General features: G+C 30.8%; 1 protein-coding gene across 2 annotated transcripts in view; it reads right to left on the reverse strand.

Annotated features, from left to right (window-relative positions):
- Nucleotides 1-17681: 17681 nt before the first annotated feature.
- LOC115212344 (zinc finger protein with KRAB and SCAN domains 1-like) overlaps nucleotides 17682-19859 on the reverse strand; it is a 69617-nt gene continuing 67439 nt past the window's right edge. For both annotated transcript variants that reach the window (XM_036502741.1, XM_029781210.2), the window contains exon 3: nucleotides 17682-18113. In XM_036502741.1, coding sequence (XP_036358634.1) covers nucleotides 17929-18113 — 185 coding nt within the window. In that variant the 3' untranslated portion in view covers nucleotides 17682-17928. The remainder of the gene's footprint in view (nucleotides 18114-19859) is intronic.

Here is a 19859-nt window from a genome sequence, read left to right on the forward strand (position 1 = left end):
CTCCATCCATTTCTTCATATTTGTTCTTAATAGATTTGTTTGAAACAAACCATGTTAGTGATTGTCCAAGGAAGAAAAACAAAATAGGAAAAACACATCAAATAAATTTTTAAAATATTAACAAGGTGACAATGATTTGTTATTGATAATAAGGAGCAAAAAATACTTGGTTCTCACCTTCAGTGATTATCTGTGAACCGATAGTGATAATAAAAGACAATACTAAAATTGTAGTGCATATAATATGGCTGAATTGGTATTTATATGCAGAAATGATAAAATCACTTCAGTTTTGTATTTTATGACTTTGGAAATTTTTTTGACTGTTCAAAGTTTTATTTCACACAAAAAAAAAGAAAAAAAAAAGAAAGAAATCCAAGGATGAATGTTGTGGAAATTGATTGGTCTAGGAGAATGGTCTTTCTTCTTTTCTCCTGTTTTGCATGTATATCAAAGAATTTTGGAAGAAAAACAGAATTCATCAAGAGGGAACAAAAAGTAGACAATAACACCAAGTACACAGATACAAAAATTTATGCAACAAATACAAATGTCAAGGTGTTAATTGAAGCAAGATATGGTTTGGAAGCATAAAATATATATATACATACATGCATACAAACACACACACACACACACATGTGAATGTATACACACATAGTTACATTAAATGGAGAGTGAGAGAGCGAGAACCATTTTTCTAAATTTCTTATTTTATGACAAGATTTATGGATACATGTAAAAACAAAAACAAAAAAAAAACAATATAATAAACAAAAGTATACATTTTAATAAATTAAATAACTCTGTTTAAATTTTTTTTAATATTTAATAATAAAATTTGATATTTTATGGTGACTGATATTTAAACCTTAATGCTACAAAGAAAACTGCAATTCTCTCTATATTTCATACAAATGTTCAACCAAATGTGACTGTATTTTTGTGTGGTTCAATGTGGTAAAAGCATTTTTTTTTTCTAACAAATTTTCAGATATTAATATTTTACAAGAGAAAATTCATACTCACTGAATTGTTCCACTCCTGTATTAATAACTGATGTAACAAAAGTGTAATACATATAAAAAAACATTAGCTTACACTTCTGTATTCCTAGCTGTTTCATTTTGAAACTTATCAGTTTTATTATTCCTGTATATTTCATAAATATCTCTCCATCTGCCCCATGCCATCATGGAAAAACATGTTAAAATGAACAATCTCACACTTCTAGTATTATTTATTAACATCATATAATGTCACTTAAAGCAATATTCATTATCATTGCATTTTAATGCTTATCATGGTACAATATTGTGCCAATATTAACTGTATACCACATGCAACTGGTCTTTTGCCAGTATAGATTAATCTGGGTTAAATATCATTTTAAGGTTGTTCATAAACTAGAGACATCTAGAAATCTTATTTTAAATGCTTGTTTTTTTATAGATATCAAACATTTTATATTCAAAATTAAATTTAAAAAGTGTTCTGAAATTTATATTTTAAAAAAGTTTTTTAACAAAATAAAGAAAATTGTAAAACTAAAACTCCCTTTTTCAAAAAGTAGTAGTATTATTAAAGCAGTGGCAAGTAGTAGTATTATTCAAACAAGTAGTAGTATTATTAAAGCAGTGGCAAGTAGTAGTATTATTCAAACAAGTAGTAGTATTATTAAAGCAGTGACAAACTGGCAGAACTGTTAGCATGCTGGGCACAAAATGCTTTACAACATTTTGTCCATCTTCACATTTCGAGTTCAAATTCCACTGAGATCGACTTTGCAGTTCATCCTTTCAGGGTCAATAAAATAAGTATCAGTTAAGTACTAGGGTCAATGTAATCGACTTACTCCCTCCTCTGAAATTGATGACCTTGTGCCAAAATTTGAAATTATTATTATTATTATTTGTAGTAGTAGTAGTAGTATTGTCATTATTATGGAGAATATAATTGGATCCTAAGATATCTTTAAACTTATTGAATTAAAAAATCATTTGTAATATTACTGTTGCAATTGTTTAAGTGTTATGCTTCCAACACCATCAGCTATGGAAAGAAATCAAATATATCTACATCTATAATATAACAAAGTAAACTCATGGTACTACAACAAAAATATAATCAAAATTTTTAATAGAATAAAACAAGTTTAAATTTTATGCTTTAAAACATCCTTAACTATAGAATGAACATGAGGACTAATTGAAATTTTTAACATAATGAAATAGTTGAAAAAAATCTATAAATTTATGCATCAAAATGGAAATAAGAAAATTTATAACACAGGTAATTTCCACAAGTCCCACTAGTTGTTATTATTATTATTTGTCAAGGCTTATGAAAAATTGCTCTAACGATATATATATATATATATATATTGCTGTTTCCTCATACATACTCATATCCATCTTTTGAGGCAATTTGTGAGTCTTTTACAGAAGCGGTTGTATACTATTCAAATTGTATCAATTACATCATTATATCTTCAATTCATTAGCTCACTCATTTTTCTATTAAATAACTTTTGATTTATTTGTTTGGTTCTCTTTTGCAGCTAAATTTATTATTTCTAATTAAACAATACCAAACTGTGGAATAAAACGTTGGTGTCACTTAGAGATTTGTTTTCTTAAATCCTTCTATGTCATCATCATCATCATCATCCTCATCAGTTAAAGTACCATTTAATTTTTTTCCAACCCTATACCATAAAGATTTCTAGCAAACAATGATTCTATTGCTAGCTATTATCTTCACAAGTATGACCTGAAATGTGTGTGTGTGAGTGTGTGTGTGTGTGTGTGAGAGAGAGAGAGAGCGGATGTGTGGGTGTGTGTCTGTGTATGAAATAGTGCACATGTGTGTGTTATAAGCATGTGTGTATGCATGTATGAGTGTGTGAGTACACATGAACATGTGGGTGAATGTATGAATGTGTGTATGTATGGGTGAATGTGTATGTACGTTTATAAGACTATTACGTGTGTGTGTGTGTGTGTGTTTGCATGCATGCGAGTGCATATGAACATGTGTCTCTGAGTGTGTAAATGAACATATGTGTGTGTGAAACCAGCAGTGGCAGTAAGACAATTAAAAGACTTGATTAAACAGAAATATAATATTCTCATTGCCTGTTCTTTCAAAGAGGATTAACATACACACATATATACCACTACTTTTATATATAAGCTCTAACACTACACTTTGAACTGGTAACATACACACAAACATATACTGCTATATTCATATATTATGACTACTGCTTTAACTTAAACTAGCAACAAACACACATACATATACACATGCACACACATACTACTACATTCATAAAGCTTCAATAATCAACACACATAGACACAGACACACATACATGCATGCCCTCTACTACATGTATATAACCACCAGCACTACTGCTTAAAGTAGCACACACACACCAGCAGCAGCAGCACCACCACAACAATTTTAACTAGCAACACACATGCAAAGACACAAATACACACACGTGTATACATTTCAACTTTAACGATCATGCTGAAATCTAGCCCCTGACATTAGTTATCCTTAGAACTCCTAAGAAGATAATAATTCTCTCAGAATCACTTCATCTCTACATTTTTTCTTTGGAGAAGAATTGTTAGCATCAACAACCTCAAAAAAACTCTATTCTGTTGTTTGGTCAGCTTTCTGCTGTATGACCCTAAAAAAACAGATTTTAAACAGTCCCTTTGTAACATAACTACATAAGAATATGGCAGTGAGAACAACATGGAGCAAAAAGCATGATGAAAGAATGTGTGTCAGAGCCATGTGAGTAGAATAAATAAATGATGATGATCAAGAGTTAGGAGTAATACCAACATTATTATTATTGTTTCAATTAACAACACTGATTAATTTGATATAGAGAGAATGTGAGGAACAGTAAGACATTTTTGTTTGTTTCCACATCCTATCTCAATATTTAAGTGTTTACTGTATGAATATAGTATGAATATAGTTACCCTTGCCCCAGCATTTCTAGTTCCTTCTCTCTCCAATATGAGATATTTAAAAAAAGTTTTAAGTGTATTTTGATGGACTAGCTTTGTATGAATTATATAGTGTATTGTTAGCTTATTGATAGGATCAGCAAAAACAGCACTCAATTCAGCAAGAGATAAATATCACTTAATGAATACAGGAGTTATACATGAGCTACTTTAAGTTTCATGCTTGAATTGTGCACTAATTGGACAGGCTTAAGAAGTATGCATCACCACCATGAGGTACCAGGTTCAATTTCTCCGCATGCACCATGGTCAATTTCATTTTCTATAACCTCAAGTCAACCCATATCTTGTGAGTGAAACTGGCCAGATAGAGACTGTACTGAAGCCTGCTAGGTAGATTGTAACTGTAATTCAAAAAGTATAAAACTGTCATACACTGTATCATCAGAGTTTCTATAACAATGTCACTAGAACTCTTGAACTGAAGTTATCAACCCATGGCTTTCAAGTGTCATCCTGTATATAGAGATCCTTGAAGTTATAAATGCTTGGATTATAATAATTATTAATTACATTTGCTGTTGTTATTGGTTTCATTCCTCTTACCTACCTCATCATATTCCCCTCACTTCATCTCTTTCTATATCACCTTCATAGATCTAGAAAGAAAATCTTCAATTACGTATCTTCCTATCTTTATTCAAATACCTAAATATTGATTTTTAACCTAATTTAATATCCACAGAAGGATTAAAAGCAATGTTAGCCTTTGAAACCAGAATTTTACAAAGAATTAAATCTGCTACATGTAAGATGAAATGTTATTATAACATTTAAGATGGTCAGCTGGCAGAATTGTTAACACATTGGACAAAAATGCTTAGTGGCATTTCTCTTTATGTTCTGAGTTCAAATCATGCTGAGGTCAACTTCATCTTTTATTCTTCTGGAACTGATGAAATAAAATACCAGTCAAGTACTGGGATCAATGATATCTAATTCATTTCCACAAAATTATTGCTTGTGCCTCTAAATCAGAAACATTATTATAGTTCCAAATTTTGGCACAAGGCCAGCAATTTTAGAGAGAAGAATTAATTGACTACAATTCCAGCACTCAACTGGTACATATTTTGTTGACCTGAAAAGGTTGAAAGACAAATTACCAATCAAATACTAGGGTCTGTGTAACCAAAATAACAGATCTTGTAGCAAAAATTATAATTATAATTATTATCATTATCATTATTTGTTAAAGCCAGCTTAAATACCAGTTTGATAATGATAAAGCTATTTCACTAAATTCTTCATTATTTTCAAAATCAATTGGCAATGTGTTCCAACTGTAATACTGTAACAAAAGGGTTTGTGGAATCAGTGTCTGTGGAATACCTAGTCACTTACAATATATAAATACAATAAGTCAGTAGCTCTCCAATCATACAGCTGGAATGCTTAACTGTTTATAAGGAGTAGCTAGTTGTGTAGATTAGACAACACTAGAAAACTTCTCAAAGAACCCAGTAAATAATCCATTTAGTTTCCTTTCAAATCCCTAGATAAAATCCAGTTAAGATCAATTTTATATTGGATCCTTTCACATGGGAGATTCATAAAATAAGTACCACTCATCTTCTGGGATCCTTGAATCAATTTAAATTGACTGTATTCTTCCCTGAAATTTCTGACAGTTAGAAGTCTTAAGCCAGAGTACATTTTCTGTGATTCTGATTTTTAAAAAGTTTTTGGCTATAAAATGTTGAAAATTTATTATTATTATTATTATTATTATTATTATTATTATTATTATTTAAGGTGGCAAGCTGGCAGAAACATTAACACGTCGAACAAAATGCTAAGTGACATTTCATCTATCTTTACATTCTGAGCTGAAATTCAACCAAGGTCGACTTTGCCTTTCATCCTTTCATGGTTGATAAAATGAGTACCAGTTAAGTACTGGGGGTCATGTAATTGATTTCCTCCACCTCAAAAAACTGCTGACCCTGTGCCAAAATTTGAAACAATTATTATTATTATTATTATAGACGTCACACAGTATACAATATCGTGAGGTAGTTGATTGAAGATATTGTGTCTACCGGGGGAGGGGTGGTATTGTTTGTCAAGTCACAACAAGGACCTCAGACAGACAGTAGTTTATGCAATATACATGCAGTTTCAAGTAATGCCGACTTTTGCAATACATCTAGATTGTATGATATCTCTAAGGCTTTCAGATGTTTTTTTCAGTTTGGATGGTATTATTATTATTATTATTATTATTAAAGCAGCAAGCTGCCAGAATCATTAGCATTTGGGCCTACTGCTTAGCAGCATTTCATCTTGTCTTTATGTCCTGCGAATAAAATAAGTACTAGTAGAGCACTGGTGTTGATATTATCAACTTACCCCTTCCTCTAAAGGTTGTTGGCCTTCTGCTAGAATAAGAAAGAATTATTATTAAAATTAAAGAAATCATTATCAGTCAGAATCTGCCAATAATTTAGTTGCACAAATCATTTTGAGAGATTATTTAAATCAATAAAAATTTTACAAATTATTTATGAATAAAGTAAAAAAAAGTAACAATGATAAATTGTTTTTATAAAATGATAATTTTTCACCCAAAATAAACAGAATAGGAATGGAAGAAATAAAATAAAAACTAATTAATAATTTCATAATATATTTAAAGTAATTAAGCAAAATTATGAAAAATATTTTGACTCATGTTTTACATTTTAAATAATCAATGAAACGTAATGAACAAAAAAAGAATAAGTCCAAGAATGAAAATTACTGAAAATATTTATTAGTGAGAAAACTGAAGTAATATCATTAGGATTGATTAAGTCTTTATATTGATTTATTTTTAATTAGTGATGAGGGTAAATTGTCTAGGGTAGAGTAGAGGTACAGTACACTGAATTAACACTTAGATATTACTGGTATTATTTTAATGACACAAAAATAAAGGCAAATCTGTCACCTAGTTTATAGTAATAACTAATTCTGAATAATAATGATTTAATAATAATAACAATAATAGTAATAATAGTAGTAGTAGTAGTAGTAATAATAATAATAATAATAATAATAATAATGATAATAATAATAATTTTGAGTGGGATGGGCTACTCAACCTGAAAAAAATTCTAATTAGGCCCCACCTGTAAGGTCATGTCCTGTTTATCTTGATATAAGATCAACATGTAGCACACATATGGTTGTGATTCATATGTCTGGTGTACCCTTATCAGACGGGTAGTCATGATGGGTATATTGGGCTTCGTATATTTGTATCCCAGTGTTACTTTGATGGCAAATGCAGCTCTCTCACTCAATGATAATAATAATAATAATTACTATTATTGGCACATGGCCATCAATTTTAGGGGAGGATGCTAGTTGATTACATCAGCAACAATGCTTCAGGGTGCTTATTTTATCAACCTTGAAAGTATGAAAGACAAAGTTGACTTTGGCAGAATTCTAATTCAGAGTGTAAAGACAGAAAAAATGCCACTAAGCATTTAGTCTACTATAGGCACAAAGCCATAATTTATTTTTCTTGAGGATGGGGGGGGGGGAGCTGACTAAATTGATAAAAATAATAATGATTTCAAATTTTTGTACAAGGTCAGAAATTTTGGGGGAGGGTATAAGTTGATTATATCAACCCCACCCCCATTGTTTCACCACTACGTAATTTATCAACCCTGAAGGGAACCTCAGTGGAATTTGAACTCAGAATGTAAAGATGAATGAAATGCTACTAAGCATTTTTCCCAACATGCTAATGATTCTGCCTTAATAATGATAAGAATAATAATGATGATGATGATGATAATGTTTTCAAATTCTGATAGAAAGCCAGCAAGTTCAGGGAGGGGATAAGTTGATTACATCAACTCCAGTGTTCAACTGGTACTTATTTTATCGACTCCAAAAGGACGAAAGTCAAAACTGATCTCAGTGAGATTTGAATTCAGAATGTGAAGAAGGATGAAGAGCCACTAAAGCATTTTAGCTGGTATGCTAATGATTCTGCCAGCTCACCAATAACAACAATGCTGTTGCATGCACATTTGACTCATGAATATAGTGTTGCATGCCATTTGAGTCACAAATATGACATTGCATGCCTATGAATAGTTAAGAAGGAAGGCCGGGAAGTTGACCTATACAATCCTCTTAAATACAAGGCAACCTGACTGTGGAAGATGAAAAAGGTGAAGACAGTGCCAATTATTGTTGGGGTCTTGGGGACAGTACCAAAAGGTATTAAGAGGAACATAAGAGGCTTTATGCACAACTTCTTAAACCTTTATTCACTCCAACAACTCTGAAATTACGTTTGAATTATAAATTCTGTTCACTACAGTGATACATATTTTGCTTATTCATTTTTCCTTCCAAATATATATCTATCTACTCAATGATGAACCACTTATAGCCATTCTTTGCTATGCAGCTACAACACCACTTTTGTTATAGTCACAGTTCAAGTCAGTTTTAGTGAGCATTTATTGCATATAGCCATTACATTGTCATTAGATACAATTTTATCTGTACTCTCAGCTTTGACATTATATAATAGTTGTAAGCAAGAATTGTTCTTTCTTTCAAATCTATCATAAAAACATAGCTGGCCATAAGAAAATAATATCTTGCTTGAAAACAGGTAAGAGTTCATGACAGGAAAGGCATCAGGTTGTAGAAAATCTACCTCAGTGAATTCCAACTGACCATGCAAACATGGAAAAGCAGACATCACAATGATGATGATGATGATGATAATAAAGGGTGGGGGTGATGATAATGATGATGATGATGATGAATGTTAATTTGTTGACAGTTTGACTTTTCTAAAAGCAAGTTAAGCATTTATTTGTTAGAAATAGATACACCATTGAATTAGTCTCATTTTAAAGTATACGGTTTGGTAAAGTATTTTTTATTTAAATTTTGGATTTCATGAACATTCTAGAGAAGTAGAAATTTATATTTTGGAATGGAATAAAGAAGAAACAGAATAATAAAAATTGGTTGAAAAAAACAACAAAAAACAAAACAGTGTCTGTCCACAAGTACAAAATAGTAAAGATAATAATAATAATAATAATAATAATAAATGCTTTAAATTTTGGCACAAGTCCAGCAATTTTAATCCAGTAGAAAGTATTATTACTATTATTACTATTATTACAATTATTATTATTATTATTATTATAATGATTATTATTATTATTATTATTATTATTATATTATTATTATTATATTTTCAACAGCTTTTTGCACATTCATACACTTTTGTGTAGCATTGTCTTCTGGAAATGTAGAATTATGTCTGCATACTGTATTTGTTGTTTCTGATGTTATTTTAGTATTTCATCTGTTGCATGGAGTATAATGATAATGATAAAAATAATGATGATGATGATGATGATGATGACAATAATAATAGTAAATAAATGAATCAATAAATAAAAAATTAGATTGTTTGGATGTATATTACTTGAGAATCATTAAACTAACCAGCTGATAAAATGTCAACATTACCATTGATGCTTTGTTATTATCAACAATTATAGAAGAATATAATTATAATAATTAAATTTATATCAGCTTGAATATTATACAATTAATTATAAATATAACATGCTCATGTACGCACACACACACACACACAAGTTCTATGAAGAAGTGTCAACCTTAAGGCTGTCTTCCTTTGAGTGACAATGTTCATTTTGTCAAGAGAAAATCAAATGCACCAAGTGAGAAACTCTGAGTATCTCTGGAGTGTATTGCCAGCTTCATAGAAATAAATATTTACTTTGTAATGTGTATTGAATACTCCTTCACTCAATTTTGAACAAAATAACCTAAAAGCAAAACCAAATATGGGTTATGGGTGTATGTAAACATAGTATAAATATGCATGTGTAAACACACACACAGAGATTATATGTCTATAAATATATGTGTATATATGTAATTCATATATATATATATATATATATATATATATATATATACACATATATATACACCCACACCCCTACCCCACCTCACACATGAAAATCTATATATAAACATATTTCTCTTTCTCTCTCCATTTGTGTGTAGGTGTGTATATATATATATATATAGTGAGGGCGCGTGGCTTAGTGGTTAGGGCATTCGGCTCATGATCGTAAGGTTGTGAGTTCGATTCCCGGCGACGCGTTGTGTCCTTGAGCAAGACACTTTATTTCATGTTGCTCCAGTCCACTCAGCTGGCAAAAATGAGTTGTACTTGTATTTCAAAGGGTCAGCCTTGTCACTCTCTGTGTCACGCTGATTATCCCCGAGAACTACGTTAAGGGTACACGTGTCTGTGGAATGCTCAGCCATTTGCACGTTAATTTCACGAGCAAGCTGTTCCGTTGATCGTATCAGCTGGGACCCTCGTCGTCGTAACCGGCGGAGTCTTTTAGTCTTTAGAATATATATATATATATATATATACATGGAAGTATATATGTATGTATATATGTTTCTGTATGTATGGAGTTTGTTGGATTGTATATACATATATAGATATACACTTATATATGTACATATATATATATATATATATATATATATATATGTATGTATAAACACATGTATGTATGCGTATATATAATTTATGTATTCATACATACACATGGATTCAGGCAAAAGACTTGAAAACAAGAAGATTACATTTTTGGTACACTAGCATAAATCATAAAGCAGATTCTTCAAACAGACAGAAATAGTTCAATTTTGACTTCCTTGTCTACTTTCCTTTGTCCATATCATTCAAACAAAAGAAATTGAGAGAGATACATAGACAGATGTTTGATAAAAGTTACAGATTAAATCTACACATATAATTAAAAGTATTTCATTGGTCAAGAAACCTTGGCAATTCTTAAAAGCCAGAAACATTTAAAATTGATACAGGGTATGTTGTAATGATAAAGCTGATGATTATGATGATGATGATGATGATGCCAATGACGGTGATGAGTGTGGATAATAGTAATAGTAATATTAATAATAATAATAATAATAATAATAACAACAACAACAATATTGATAAAGAAAAATATTGTTATCTTGTGAAACACATGTATATATGGAGTAAAGATTTTTGCCAACATAACATGGCAGTCATGGTTTAGGGCGAATGTTGCTGTAATTTAGCCCCAGGAGACATCGTCTCCAGCTGGCTATACGACACAATCCGTGTCCTTATATTTTCAAACAAGGGAATCTAGAACCCCACTCAGCTCAAAACAATATCTGTGTATCGTGTATCACGATTTCCGAGTTATTTCCCTTCATCACCCAGAAATTGCGATACACAGATTTTGTTTTGAGCTGAGTGGGGGTTCTAGATTCCCTTGTTTGAAAGTATAAGGACACAGATTGTGTCGTATAGCCAGCTGGAGACGATGTCTCCTGGGGCTAAATTACATCAACATTTGTCCTAAACCAGGACTGCCATATATGTATGTATATATGTATGCATGTTTGTACATATATGTGTGTGTGTGTGTATATGTATGCATCTATGTACACACACACATATATATATATGTATAATATTGCAGGAAAAGAATATCTCAGTTTATAAATCACCTAAAATAGCAAATATACACACACTGAAATACAAAATATAAATCATGGAAAATATGGACATTTGATTAACAAAGGTGTAGGTTTCTTTTTCTTTGCACTGTTTTGGAACATTTCTGACAAAATGTGCACAGACATGTACAGTATATATAGATATACACACACTAGTCTCTCTCTCTCTCTCTCTCTCTCTTTCTCTCTGTATGTATATATATATATATATATATAATATATATATATATATATATATATATATTATACACACACATGCGCACACAGATATACATTATATATATATATATTATATATATATATATATATGTATGTATATGCATATATACACATATAATTGATATCCATATATACTTTGTGTGGGTGGGTGTTTGTGTGTGTAATATAAAGAAATGAATTTGAACTGTTGAGACAGTTATAATAAACTTCTATGTCCCTCATCTGACACTGACTTTTTTGAAATCATAACATTACAAAACTAGTTGTTGCAAATAAAATTTATAAAGACTCCTAAAGTAATTTCAGTTTCATTTCTTTATACTTCTACTTACATCAAAAAGAAATTTATTTTACTATTCACACACTCACCCCCCACACAGATTTATATGTGCGTGGGTGTATATTTGTGTGTGTGTGTGTGTGTAAATATATACATATATATGTATATGTATATATATATATATATATATATATATATATATGCATGTGTATGCATCCATGTGAATACATGTATGTAAATATGTATATATACAATATAATATGCATATATAAATCTATGAGAAAGAGATTGTCTTAAGTTGTCAAAATACATTTTTAGAAATTTTAAACATTTTAATGTTTTGTAACATGATTGAGCGTCATTTATGCATTAGTGGAGAAGATAATCTTATTTCATTCCTCAAAGACTACGGGATGAAAAGAACAAAACAAAAGCCCTATTTGGTGAATTCATGAAAATGGGATGCAAGTGAAAGTTTTCACCAATATTTTAACCATATCAGAGTCATTCATAAACCATCACACCTTATTACGTTTTTCTGACATCACACTGTGGTTCTTCAATTTCCAAGTCTTTGATGCTTCAGTGATTTTCGTCATTTCTTTTCCTAATCATCAATAACATAGTTGAACATAATGAACATATTTTACATAGCAATACTTCTCACATACCTTGAGTTATAGTTCCTTTCTCTAACTGGTTTATTTTCTATTCTGTGTATGTTAACACCAATTAAAACCCACAGTATTATCCATTGGTCTTCTCCTGACTTTGGTTTGTTGGATAGATAATAATGCTGCTGCATTCAAGACATTGATGTAAAAAAATGTGTAAGAATGTATCTCTTACTGCAATAGGGCAAGATCTTTCGGAGTGGGAGGATTAATCGGTTAGGAAGCAAGTAGAAGGGTTATTTCAAGAATGAAATTAAAGAACTTCCATTTAATAAATATACAATCCATTTTGGAAAGCAAAAGTCATTGTGTAATACTTGAAAAATGACAAAATGTGCTGTGTATGCTCTCATTTTTATATACATAAATCACATTGGTAAAATGATACAGACAAAATTTTATATATATATATACGCACACACATATATATGCAAGCATATGTTCACCCTTTAAATAGAGTATATTTGGCCAACAAGTCTGGGGAAAACATTCCTTTTATCAAGAATGTATACAAAAAAAAATTTGCTTTCTTTCTCTTTTCTTTTCCTTTTTTTTTTCTGATATAGACCAGTATTCTGTTAAATTTTAACAGTTTTTAGAGTTGCAGAGAGTCAGGAATTATTGACAATTTCTCAGATTGCCACTGAATTGAATAATTATGGTTCCACATACTTCAATCAACTAGATTCAACTGCCATTTGCCAATTTTCTATCAAGACGCAGAAAGTCAGCCCAAAATATCAGCTCACATGTTTAGCCAAAAGAAAGTGAATATATATTATATATATATATAGATATATATATATATTATATATATAGATATATATATATATCTATATATATATATGTTGGGAACAAAACCAAGCCAAATTCTCTGTAAACTTTGATAATAAACTCATTTCTCTCGCCTTGTTTTTACTTTTTTACTATGGAAAAATGTGTATAGAACATTAATATAAATAAAATATAACGTATGGGTGTGTGTATCTGATTTTACTCACAAGTGCAAGACTTGTGCATACGTACACACATACATATTATATATGTATATATGCTGTATGTATGTGTGTGTTGTTGATGTGTGAAGTAAATTTTGTTTGTATGTTACACCTTTCTTTTACTTTATATGTGTGTGTGTGTGTGAGTGTGCATCTAGACATACAAACAATTGTGTTTGGTCCAGGTGATGTGTATAAGTTTCATCAATCTTTCATATACACTTGATACAATGGAAATGTGGCATATACACTTTCTGATATACATGAGAATGCATAAGAGAGAGAGAGAGAGAGAGAGAGAGAGAGAGAGAGAGAGAGAGAGAGAGAGAGAGAGAGAGAGAGAGAGAGAGAGTGTGTGGGTTGTGTATCTTACTATTTATTTGCACAAAGTAAATATAAATGGTTTTGAATGCTTATAAGCTATATATAAGCTATGCTGCTTATATCAAATTAATATATTATGTCACAATTATGTTAATATAAAGGAATTGTGTGTTCAGTATGTGTGTGTGTGTGGACATTATGCTGATGAAGTTATATATATATATATATATATATATATACATATATATATAAATCAGAAGGGATATCAAAATAATCCAATCAACCATCTTACTGAGAAATCTGCAGGAAGCACATTTGATTAATTAATGCTGAGAAATATTAATAACTGAAAACACGGGGTTTTTTGAAAAATAATAACAATAATAATAATAATAATAATAATAATGATGATAATAATAATAATTCTTTCTACTATAGGCACACGGCCTGAATTTGGTGGGAAGTGGGGATAGTCAATTACATCAACCCCAGCACTCAACTGATACTTATTTTATCGACCCCAAAAGGATGGAAGGCAAAGCTGACCTCAGCAGGATTTGAACTCAGAACATAAAGACGGACGAAATGCCACTAAGCATTTTGCCTGGTGCTCTAATGATTCTGTCAGCTTACCACCTTATTAATAATAATAATAATAATAAAAACAATAATGAGTTCTGATTTAAGTACAAGGTCAGCAATTTTGAGGAGAAGGGGGTTAGTCAACCCCGGTACTTGCCAGGTTATCAATCTCATGTTGGGCAACATATATCTCTGTGGGGTTTGAACTCAAAATGTAAAATACTAGGAATACTACAAGGTAGTTTTTCTTACACTCTAACAACTCTGCTAGCTAGCTGCCTTAGGGTTTCTGATTTAGGCACAAAGCCAGCAATTTTGAGGGTGAAAGTATTTAGTTGATACAACCAATGCCAGTACTAGACTGGTACTTTATTTTACTGACCACATCCCCATGCCCCCAGAAGGATGAAAGCAAAGTTGACATTGGTGCAATTTGCACTCATAATGTAAAGATCAAGAAGAAATACCATAAAGCATTTTTTACAACACTCTTATAATACTTCCAGCTCACCACCTTATAAATATTAATAATAATAATCCTTTCTCCTATTATAAGCACAAGGCTTGAAATTACATTGACCCCAGAAATCAACTGGTATTTATTTTATCCTCCCTGAAAGGATGAAAGGCAATGTCAACCTCACTGACATTTGAACTCACAATGTAATGCTGGAAGAAATACTGCTAAGCATTTTGTCAGGCATGCTAATGTTTCTGCCAGCTCCTCACCTTAATATTAATAATATTAGGATAATCCTTTTTACCATAGACACAAGGCCTGTAATTTGAGGGGAGGGGTATAGTTGATTACATTGACCCCAGTGCTCAACTGGTACTTATTTTATCAACTCTGAAAGGCAAAGTCAACCTTGGTGGGATTTGAATTCAGAATGTAAAGACTGTCAAAATATCTCTAAGAATTTTGCCAGCTCACCACTTAAATAATAATAGTAATAATATTGTTATTCAATAGTTAAGTAAAGGCTTTAGTAAGAAGTTGGTCCTAATAATATATATTACATTGTAATAAAAGAAAGGATTTCAAAAGGAAACGAATTTCAATAATTAGTGTAATTAATATCATTATGAAAACTTAGCAAAAAAAAAAAAAAGAAATTTTGGTAATGACATTTTGCAAAAAAAAAAACAAACAAACAAAAGACTGAATTAAATGTATCCACCCCTCCTGCCACTGTAGCAAAAACACCAGATGGATATGCTTTAAATTTCTGAATCTTGACTTTCACTTTTGCATGTATTTTCATATCCACCTTATAATTTAATTGGTCAGTCCTCTGATAATCTTCAACTGTCCTATATTTCTACAACAGCTTGAAATCAGAATCTTTCCTTACTAACATAGGACTTTAATGTGCTTAATAACTGTGCTATGGTTCCTTAACCCTTTTGATACCAACTCACTTATGACTGTGTCTAGTTCTGTCATACAAATTCATTATTTTAAAATGATCTAACTTAAAACCCTTTTCCAACAAAATTCCATGTTAATTTATGTTCCCAAAACTAGCTAAATAATGGCAAATTTATTTTACTAAATTTTTCATTATTTTCAAAACTAGTTGAAACAAAATCACTATATTCCAGTAGAAATATGGTAACAGAAGGGTTAAGGCAAGTAATCCTCAAAGATTGGATTATTTAAATTCAATTGAATAATTTATGCCATGCTGAGTTGAAGCCTGTGTTCTATGATAGTGCTGTGATACATGTGTGCATATATGTACATGTGTGCATGTATGTGTGTGTGTATTTGTGCATGTTTGTATGTGTGTGTATATGTATGTGTATGTGCATGTATTTGCACATGTGTGTCTTTGTGTATGTATGTGTTTGTCTGTGTATCTCTTTGATTGGTTTCTTGGTTTCTACTGAGGCTTCAATACAATAAAGATGATCAAAGACTGGACTGTGCTAAACATAATAAGGTAGAACACAAGAATGTAAGGATTCTTTCAATATTAATTTGGATACTTTAAATTATTCTAACAATAAATCATTTTAGGAATTTATCTACATAACTGGAAATTTAATTTTAAAGAGAAAAATGCTATAACTCTCAGTGTAACTATTTTGACTTTGAATTTTATCATTTTATAATTCTATTCTTATTCCGTCCTCTAAAATTGTTGTTTGTTATATTTCATTATTGAGTTATCTAATTCTTTAATTAAAGGATTTAAAACTAAAATATTAATTTAAGAAAAAAGTCCAGAGCATAGAAAGATTCTAATTTAAAACCTTATTCCTCCTCTCTCCCTGTGTATATATGTGTGTCTCTATATATATTATACATTTATATAACAGACACATACATATTTATACATACATACATACATATACATTTGTGTGTATATATATATATATATATATATATATATATATATATATATATATATATATATATATATATATGTATATATATATATATATATATATATATATATATATATATGTATATGTATATATATATATATATGTATATATATATATATATATATAATATATATATATATATATATATATATATATATATATATATATATATATATAAACATATACATATATACAAGGTGTCTCATAAATAAAGCAGCATGGGAACATTAAAATGCTGTCTATGTTGCTCTTTTCCAATGGAACATCTAGTATAGCTTATAAAGAACAGTTCTATGTCCTTCATAAATGACACATTGAAAGAACAGCTGGAAGAAAGTACAGAGGAGCTGACTGTTGTATAAGACTTTACACCCACATACACAGGGGAGGGGTAAGTTGATTACATTGACCCTAGTACTTGACTGATACTTTACATATCTCTACATATTTGCTTACAAATGCACACACACACATACACATGTATATATATATTTATGTATGTATATATATAATATATATATATATATATATATATATATATAAATGTGAGTGTGTGTGTGTGTAAAGACTCATTAACTTTTATATGTAAGTATGCTAAAGGGGAATCATTGATATTTTAAAAACTAAACAGACATTTCAATTCAGTCTTTTGAATAAAGAGAATGAGGAGGATGTTTGAGGAGAACAAAGAAAAAAAAAATAGAAGTCATGTGCAGATTCATCAGAAGATGGCTGTAACTAGGTCCTACTTATGGAGAAAGTTGGATGGAGAGATTTGGATTGTCATTGCTTCACATTCAAGTCTTCTCCCTGGAATGCATGGCAATGTGTTCTGTGAGGTGGCAATTGTGAGCAAAGGCTTTCGTACAATATTCACATTTGAAAGGTCTGCTGAGATTGTGAATACGGCGAACATGTGCGTTGACATAACGCTGATGCAGGAATGTTTTACCACATTCCTCGCACTGGTAAGATCTCTCACCTGAAACAAGAAGGAACAATAAAAGATAAATCCAGAGTTTTTAATTAAAACAATATATGTATATAAACAATATATATATATATATATATAAACAAAACAAAAAATGGAGTGCACTGATTTTCATTATCATCATCATCATCGTTTAATGTTCGTTTTCCATGCTAGCATGGGTTGGACGGTTCGACCAGGGTCTGGGAAGCCAGGAGGCTGCACCAGGCTCCAGTACAATCTGGCAGTGTTTCTGCAGCTGGATGTCCTTCCTAATGCCAACCACTCTGTGAGTGTAGTGGGTGATTTTTACGTGCCATCGGCACAGGTGCCAGGGGAGGCTGGCAACGGCCATGATCAGTTGGTGCTTTTTACGTGCCACCGGCACAGAATCCAGTCAAGGCAGCGCTGGCATCGGCCACGTTCGGATGGGGCTTTTTATGTGCCACCGGCACAGGTATCACAACTACAATTTCCACTTGATATTTATTTTGATGTTGATGTACTTGACTCAATAGGTATCCTCAAGCACAGCATTATGTATTTGTTAAAACAAAAAATATAACACACAAAGTACTAGTGTATCAAACATTACAATGTCAATATTGTAGAAAAAAAGAAATTTAAGTGGTTGTCCCATGGCCTTCTTCTAGTTCTTGGAAGGATTTTAACTCAGCATTGTACATTAACCCTTTTATAACCATATTTCTATTAAAATAAACTGCTTTCATTTCAGTTACTTTTGAAAATAATAAAGAATTAGGTAAAATAACTTTGTCATTATTAAGCTGGTGTTTGGCAGCAAGCTGGCAGAAACATTAGCATGTCGGGCGAAATGCTTAGTGGTATTTCGTCTGCTGTGGCGTTCCGAGTTCAAATTCCGCCGAGGTCGACTTTGCCTTTCATCCTTTCGGGGTTGATTAAATAAGTACCAGTTATGCACTGGGGTTGATATAATCAACTTAATCCCTTTGTCTGTCCTTGTTTGTCCCCTCTATGTTTAACCCATTGTGGGTAATAAAGAAATAAAATTAGATGGTGTTTGGAACATAAATTAAGGTGAAATTTTGATAGTAAGTTTTAATTTAGATCACTTTAAACTTTTTGTAACCATATTTCTGTTGGAATACGCTGCCTTTCATTCAATTAATTTTGAAAACAATAAAGATAGTGCAAAATAATTCCAGCATTACTAAGCTGGTGTTTGGAATATGAATTAGCATGAATTTTTTATGGAAGTTTTTAATTAAAATTGCTTTAAAATAGAAAGATGGATTAATAAAAGGGTTAATATATTTGTTAGTTATACAGTGTCATTGTTATTGAGAAGAGTAAACTACACTTTATTATGGCACCTATTTACAACTAGGTGGACTATCAGAGTTAAGTATTTGTGAAAGGTGCACTCTAGCACTGGTCACAAAATACATAACTAAAAAATTCCAGCCATGGAACTTTTATATTTTTTAAAATAATTACATTTATCAATGATAAATTTAAATTAACACTTTTGAATTTGGTCTGCAAGATTCTTGACGTGAACTTGAGTACTGAAACAGATTTTGTATTTTGGGAGGGTTATTATGCCAATAAGAAACACATACACTGATTCTAATTCAATTCTTTCAGTATTATTATTAGTCAACTAGTTAACCATTTAACTAATCAATCATTTGATCTAACTGTTCAGTTGATTAATTAGGTTTTTCAGAGTACTTTTAGTGCCATTCGCAATCTCATCAATGAAATGCTCATCAA

Source organism: Octopus sinensis, linkage group LG5 (assembly GCF_006345805.1).
Source record: "Octopus sinensis linkage group LG5, ASM634580v1, whole genome shotgun sequence".
In the NCBI taxonomy this organism is placed as follows: Eukaryota; Metazoa; Mollusca; class Cephalopoda; order Octopoda; family Octopodidae; genus Octopus; species Octopus sinensis.